Below are 8,174 nucleotides of genomic sequence, written 5' to 3'. Positions count from 1 at the left end.
GGATAGTAATAAAACAAAGAACTCGTCTAGAATTGTCCTAATTCTATGTATTACAATGGCCTGTTGCTGAGCTTAGATGCACTGTAGCAAGGCAGCTGGCGCGTCATCACAAATTTAGTTTAAAGCGGCTACGTAACGAAAGCTCGCAGTAAGTTTACATCAAATTTTGTTTGGTTTTAATCAAACAGTTCTAAAATTGTAACCAACCAGATAAAGCTACTAGAAAAAATTTTTTGTTTGGTTTTTCTATTAGTGCTTAAATATTTATATAGTGTTTAAATATTTATATAGCACCAATTCCAAATTATATGATCAAAGGTGCTGAGCGTTATTACCCTGGTCACTGGATAACATACAATGGCAAACCAGCAAAAAGTGCAACCTTCTCTGCTCCCTGGGGAGTATACCTTGTCGTGCACTACTTACATAGCACACAAACTAGTACATTCAATGCCACAACATCCTACCAAATACTCATTTATACTTCTGGGTAGAGAGATAAAGTGACTTGCCCAAGAACACAAGCGACTTGCACAGCGCAAGTTTCAAACCCCTGAAGTTTGTGGAGTCCAAGCCACAACTGATGCGCCAACTGCTTCTACAGCATGGTTGTGCAAGGAATATATTCTTTACAAATAAATACTTGTGAATAACTTACATTTATAATAAATATCAAGAGAACTATAGTTATAACCATTATAGATATTCATTCAATATAATAAGTAATTATTCAGCAACCAGTACACTACATACCTTTGTCTAATTTTTGTCTTTTTGATGTTGATGCTTTTTCATTAACTATTGAGGAAATAGAAATTGACAATCTGTGCATTAGCAGCATAACTAAAATATACATAGCATAATTTTTCCTAAGGAGAACAGCTTAGCTATAAGTTCCAAAAATGGTTATTGTACAAATAAACTGATCGATGTGAGCACCTGAATTCTAGTCAGTTTACATTGTGATACTGGCCATATATTGGGACTAGCCAATAGTACTATAGAAAACAAGAAACCCTGCTGTAAAGAAGTTTTTGAAATAGCGCAATTTTATTCACATTAAACTTGGTTGTTGGTGACGCTGTCCAGCATGAAAAAAAATTAATAAAGGACTTGGAGCAAGTCTTTATTTTGATGTTCGTTAAAAATTAACTGTTGTTTCAGAAACTAAATATAGGTTACAAGTATATTGAAAATAATTATTGTGATGTAAAGAAGTAAATAAATCCTCATTAAAGTGATTGAGTGACGCATTATTAGTATTAAATGTTTAGATGTCATCAGTTGAGTTCTCTAACTTAATGATGTTGATTCTTCTCCAATACCTATTGAGGAAATTGTTAGCAGCATAACTAAAGTAGATCATAGCATAAAATAATTGTCCTACTCAGGAGAATGCTTTAGCTATAGGTTCCAAACACTACTAATGTATTTTTGGACATATGAACTGATAAACGTACGCACCTAAATTCTATACTTTGGGACTAGATAATTAGCAAAAAATAAGAAACCGGGCACCGTAAAGAAGTTTATGAAATAGTAATAAAAACACAGGAAATTGTGTACTGTTACTTCAAGTAACAGCCCCCCCCCCCCACTAAGAAAAGACACGACAGGATTCAGGTGCATCAATAAAAGTGATTTCCTGATGCAGTTGAGTATACCTTATTTAATATTAATATTTGGCACCTTAATTAAAATACCGGTTTAACTAGTTGAATTTATATCATTTACTATAATAATTAACTTTATTTTAATTGACAAGGTAACATATATTTTGCTATGTTTGTGTATTTCTTTTTTTATTACAGCTATTTGCTAAAAATTATCTATTGTTTCAGAGACTAAATCAAATAGAATTATATTGAAAATAATTATTGTGATGTAAAGGAGTGTTTAAAAATCAGTGATGCATGTTTGGTATTATTTACAATAATAATAAACTGTTATTTTAATTAAAGTGTTAACTTAATTTTAGTGTTTTTGTATTTCTTTCCCAAATATTTATTTGTTAAAAATTAATTATTGTTTCAGAGACTAAAGCTAGTGTCACAATAATTATTGAAAATAATTATTGTGACACAAGGAATGTGTTTAAATTCTTATTAAAATGCTTCAGTGATGCATTTTTAGTATTCAATGTTTAGACATCATCAGTTTACAGTACTGTAGTTGCGTTCTCTAAATGTGTATCTGTTGCTAATTATAAGAAATGAGAGACAATATCAAGAACTTAGGTTTCTATCAATTAACAGTACCTCTCAGGCTCCAACAGTGGTAACCTAATTTAATTTAATAGATTACAGTATTGGTAATTTGGTACTGTAAATAAAATCATTAAATAATTGTCATACTCACCAACTCCTTTCAAATTCGTGAGAAACAATGGCAGTTTATCTTCTGAAACAATACCCTCACTTTCAAGAAATGTGATTAGTTTCCATGGATTAGAACAGAAATCATCTGGAACTTGGTACACCCGACCAATATTTTGAACAGCTTTCCTAGAAAGGTCTTTTCCAAGAGCAACAAGATGTTGACGATGTGCTGAAAATTGAGTGATCTTCACTTCATCTGGATATGTCTCGTACACCTTAACTATCTCCTCCAAATACCTTAATCCAGTTACTTCAATCGTTTCAAATAAAACGGAAATGTCTGTTGCTTTCAAAATGTTAGCAACTCTTAGTATTTGGAATAAATCAAATGCAGATTTAGCTTCCTCCAAGTCTACTTTGAACTTTGCAAGATCTCTGTACAGAACCCTCAACATGTCTACATACTTTTCACCTTCCTTGCTGATTGCATCGGACATTCTGACAAGTAGTTGATTAAAATCTATTTCAAGAAAATAATTATAGTCTCTAAGAGATTAAAATAAATTCCCATAACTCTCTTGATCACAGCTAGTCAGAGACACTTACATTCAAAATATCTTTTTATAACATTGATGAATTCTAGAATCTATATTGATCAAATTTGCAGTAATTTAAAAAAAAATCAGCTAGACTTGTTGGGGAAGTATATCTATAGATTAAAACATCCTAGGAATATAGGTTAAAAATTTCCCACACGAATAAAATATACGAGCAGCAATGGGTAAAGACAACTTGATTTCTTGCTTCGAACAAGCTATCCATTCGCAGAAGCCTTATGAATATAAGCCTATCCAATAGTGACGTTAAAGGGTCCGGACAAGGACATAAAAATATAAATTTCATAAATCAAATATTATTTATTTAACAAAATTAATATAAAGTATTATTTATTTAATATTATTCATTTAATGGAATTAATTATTGGCCATGTATACATTGTGGAAAGCAAGAAAAATAACAGTTGTTAAAGAATGAAAATAGTAGGTAGGTAAAGAAAAAAATACATTTTAGTAGGTAAAGATTTTGAATATGAGAATACCTCAGGTAGGTAAGAGTCATAATCTTAAGTTGCATGTGATACGTAACATATATACATACATAACCTATAAACATTTAGGACATGAAAAAGGCCAAAATAAAAGATTGTTTGTTTGCCCTCTTCCACCCGCTGCTACAGTAACTCACTGAAAAAACGTAGGGACAAAAAAAAAAAAAACAGTTTTTTTTAAAGTTCTTTCTTTACAAATTAAAAAAATGTGAGTGAATTTATCTCTATTTTTTGTCAGATGCACTAAGTTGTTGTCTGATGTAATATATTGCCATTCTAGGCCTCTGTGTGTTACTTTTATTCCATCTATGAGTATCTTAGAAAAAACAAAAACTTCTTGCACCATTCCCTTTTTATTATTTAAAAAAACAAGGAGGGCAAACAAACAATTTATTTTTTAGGCCTAATGATCACTCATGAAAGTGGATATGTAACTGTATCTAGTCAAGGTTCTATAAGGCCTATATAAATTTAAAGAAATAAATATTTGTTGTTTATCTGTTATTATTTTTCTATACTCAATTATCACTTCGATTTTACAGTGGTTGGCATTCTGAAATGGCATATTCTCATTACTGCAGTTCATGATGACGACTACAGTAAATCTCATTGAATTTAATAATTAAATTGGAAATACATATTGTAAACGACAGTACTAAAGAACTACCACAATACAAAAGCAGAGCTACTTAATAATGCCATGTCCAAAAAGCATGGATAAATGTGATATTCTATATTTATTACTAACCTGTACATTCCTTTACTTTATTCTCATTCAAACGCTGAAGAAATGATGACATACTATTTTCGGTTAAAACAGATTTATCTTCAAGATGTTGAATCAGTTTCCATGGACTAGAAAAATTGCCTTCGTACAACTGACTAACTTTCTGGAGATCTTTAACTGAAAAGTCTTTTCCCAGAGCAACAACCTGTTGACGATGTCGTGAAAATCGAGTGATCTTCACTTCATCAGGATATGTCTCATATCTCTTGATTATCTCTATCAAATATTTCAATCCAGTTAGTTCAATTGTTTCAAACAAAACTGAAATGTCTGTTGGCTTCAAAATGCCAGGTGCTATTAGCAATTGAAATAAATCAAATGCACACTTAGCTTTCTCCAAATCTGATTTAACATTTACAAGATCTCTGTACAGAATCCTCAACAGGTCTACATACTTTTCACCTTTCTTGCTGATTGCATCAGAAAGTTGCACCAGCATCGATGAGAACTCTGTGGGGAAATTTAAATGATAAAAATAATAATTGTAATGTATAAAATTAAAAAAACAGTTTAATAGTATATTGTTAATAATTAATTTTCAGCACTTGATGATTACATTAGAGGTTATCAAATTCTCCCTATAAACATAAACCTGTTCTGCATGTCCAAATTTCACATGCAAATGATAAAAGGTCACATACTGTAGGGCGAGACATTCTCAAAATAAAATTTATTGACCCAAGTATACTGAGCAAGATGTATAGAATTCGGTCTTCCTACTACATAAATGTATACATTTAAAATAACTAAAAATCTTCAATTATTATTAATCCAGGATTTATTTATCATGCAAATGGTTGCATTATTAAAGCAATAATTTGAAAACATGTAGAATACATATTATGTTGAATGTACTGTATGTATGCACAGCTTGGAAAGATGCCAGGACTGAATTTTGCATTTATTAATGAGTGATGATAATGAAGCACCACTTTGTGATTACTTTTGTGCATGATGACTATGTGTGTGAAATAGCATTGCAGGCCTATATATTACCAACTATCATTATCAATATTTTACCTGTTTCCAGCATCCTTGCATAATATTACTCCAAATGTTGAGCTTCACAAACTTTCACACTAAAATAGATTTAATAACACAATATTATTTCTTTTCAGTTTGCACTAATATAACTCTGTAATATGCATGTAGAGTAATCAAGATAGGTAGAAAATTTATGTGAAAATGAAAATTACATCACCACTGACTTAAAATAGCTAATATTCTAGGCCATGTGGAAATTGTGTTACTTTCTATAATTAAAGACCATCTAAAATGACACGTTCTTGTTACTTTCAAAATGTCATAAAACAATAAAGAATTATATAATAAACAAATGTGTGGCTTTCCTTTTATTTTTAGACAATGCGTTTTTCTGAAAAAAGAGTTTTTAATCACCTATTTTTATGGATTCTGTAGTCCTAAGCCCCGCCTTCTGAATTTGACCCACATTTGACCTTTACCGGATATGACATACACTCTGTACAAGTTACAACATAACACTCGATGTTCGCGGCATTGGCTACACAAACATATAGTGATCGATAGTATTCAGCACAAAACAAAGTTCTATAGAAAGTTTTCCCGATTAATTTGAAGTGTCAGTATGCCCCGTTGTGTGGCTGCTGGTTGTGATAGCAACCATTCATACAATGTTAGTTTCCACCAGTTTCCAAAGGATGAAATTTTAAGGAAGAAGTGGAATGAAGCAGTCTCGAGAACCAGGCTTCACTTCCAAGGATCTGCTCATTCTGTTTTATGCAGTAAGCATTTTGCACCGGACGATTACGAACCGAGAAGTGTATTAGCTCAAAGTATTGGGCTGTCTGGTCGTAATACCATGAGACTGAAAAAAGGAACAATTCCTAGTATATTTATGAAGCCAAGTCACCCAGGACAGTTGCTTTGCAACGAAAAGAAGAAACGTCGTCGGTCAACGGCCTATGAGAAAAGGGAAAGAGCGAGGGTGAGTGCGACGTTGCGTTGGCCTAGATGTTTAACAGCTTAGGCCCTACCCGGCTAACAATATTACGTTCTAAGAACATTATAATAACATTAGAGTTTGGTGATAAAAACGTTATTTTGTAGAACCATATGTACGTACTATAATTTCACAACTTTTGAACGTTTTTACAACATTGTGTGAACGTTATTTTGTGACATAGGCTTAGGCCTAACCACAACGTTCGCGAACGTTTTGTGTTTGCTGGGTAGCTATATAGTATCACACTAGCCTATCCCGCCTAGCTAGGCCTTTTTCTTCTTTTTAATCGGAACTAGTAGTGGTGTAGCCCTCAGTATGCGCTATCTAATTTACTTAGGCCCAGCACTTTCGCGGCTTATAGGCAAGGGCTATCCCTACTACTACTACACACAGGCAAATTACTTCTACTCCAGGAGGCTAGGCCTAGTCTATACTTTTTACACAGTATAGGCCTAATTATAGACATGACTGAACAGACGTTCTAACTTGTTGTTTGTAATGATTATACTGTTCAGAATTTGAAGACCTAGAACAAAGTCCATCATCAGCTGAAGATGTGCCCATCTCCAATGAAGCACAAATCCAGGTATTTTGTTTTTTTTTGCATTATATAGAAATACTCTCAAGCTAATTAATATTACTACTGGTGTGTATCAGTCAGCCTATACACTATGTTCAGGGAGTTGTTTGTATGTTATAATGTGATGCAATACTACATTTAGAACAAATCATGATGTTCTTGTACTATAATTAATTTGCCAAATACATGGAAACAAACTATTTAATCCAATTTTGTTTCAGACCGAGCCTATTGAACCGCACCACTGTGAGTGTTGCATTCACAAGCAGCCAAAGGTTAAGATGGTCAATTTCAGTGTCCAGTTCCGCACACGTATGACTGATAAAGGTAATTACTGTATTTGAAAGAAGCCTTCACTCCCGATGTACCTGTAAAATTATTAAATGATAAATAGGCCTAAGTTTTATTTAAAATCTACATCTTACAAAAATTAAATTAATTGAATTGACATGGCATGTACTTCATACTATGTATGTATTTATTTTGTAGGAATGCAAATATTCCCTGATGATGAAGACATTAAGGTGGATAACTGTGATTTCAGTGGCAATGATGGTAATACTAGTGTAGTGGCTGCTGACAATGCTAACAAATGTGATACTACAGATGCCATTACAAGTGGCGCTAAAAATACATTGGACAAGGTGGCAGATAAAACTGTAGGCGAGTCAGCAGATAAAGCTGAAAGTGAGCCAGAACATGAGGCAGATCAATAGGCAGAAATTAGCCTGGTTCTGACCATTTTACAGTCACCAATAAGGCATCTCCCCAAGATATGGCGAGTACACACAGCATTGTATGAGAATTGTACAGGATGTTAGCTCAGTGACAGATGCCATCTGCTGATATTCAGTGGCAGTCTAATAACTGGTGCAGTGTGTACCCGGGCTTTCGACTGTGAAAGAATGCCTGGTTATCTATACTCAGAACCCATAAAAATTAATGTCTATGGGCCTGTTCAAGCGAAAAAATATCTGTGCGATTTACCAGTTAATTCACCGGTACACAGTTTCTAAAACCACTCGGACAATAGTCTGATTACTTTACCATCTGGATTATCCGCGACAATTTTGACCACCAAATAGCTGGGTAGAATACCGTGTATGGAATGACCATGGAGCTGGAGGCGATGATAAATTAACTTTAATTGTTTGTCCAAAAGTTTTATCCACAGCCCAGCGTGAAATTCAACATGTTATGGCCCAGGCGTAGTTGCAGCTCTCCTTCGCCTCCCCACAAATGCACGACAAAATCTAAATTTAGTAGCATAACACGCGATCGATTTGTAGATTTGCCATTATTCGGAGAAATAAACTTGAATAAACTAGCCTATGTAGAGATTGTAAACTAAAAACTCCCATTATAAGTTACTGAACTACATTATTGTTCCACAGTTC

General features: G+C 33.3%; 1 protein-coding gene across 2 annotated transcripts; it reads right to left on the bottom strand.

Annotated features, from left to right (window-relative positions):
* Positions 1-459: 459 nt before the first annotated feature.
* Positions 460-5,365, bottom strand: LOC117116833. 2 transcript variants are annotated; one of them, XM_033260925.1, is made up of 4 exons: positions 5,234-5,365; positions 4,175-4,663; positions 2,359-2,838; positions 460-798 (listed from the first exon to the last, which is right to left on the bottom strand). In XM_033260925.1, exons 1-4 carry the CDS (start codon positions 5,244-5,246, stop codon positions 746-748), a joined length of 1,035 nt encoding a protein of 344 aa, XP_033116816.1. In that variant the 5' UTR covers positions 5,247-5,365; the 3' UTR covers positions 460-745. The 2 variants fall into 2 exon arrangements, with proteins under 2 accessions (XP_033116816.1, XP_033116817.1); XM_033260926.1 differs by lacking the exon at positions 460-798 and adding an exon at positions 914-1,325.
* Positions 5,366-8,174: the final 2,809 nt, after the last annotated feature.

This window comes from Anneissia japonica, unplaced genomic scaffold (genome assembly GCF_011630105.1).
Source record: "Anneissia japonica isolate Jap-2015-1 unplaced genomic scaffold, ASM1163010v1 scaffold2028_len131717_cov125, whole genome shotgun sequence".
NCBI classification, from domain to species: Eukaryota; Metazoa; Echinodermata; class Crinoidea; order Comatulida; family Comatulidae; genus Anneissia; species Anneissia japonica.
This window is presented reverse-complemented; position numbering and strand designations above follow the sequence as displayed.

Bases quoted from the DNA above. Each gene is read 5' to 3' on its own strand.
- LOC117116833 (XM_033260925.1), bottom strand. The intron at 2,839-4,174 runs GTTAGTAATAAA...TTCTTGAAATAG, and splicing joins TAAAGTAAAGGAATGTACAG to ATTTTAATCAACTACTTGTC. The intron at 799-2,358 runs GTGAGTATGACA...TTTCCTCAATAG, and splicing joins CACGAATTTGAAAGGAGTTG to TTAATGAAAAAGCATCAACA.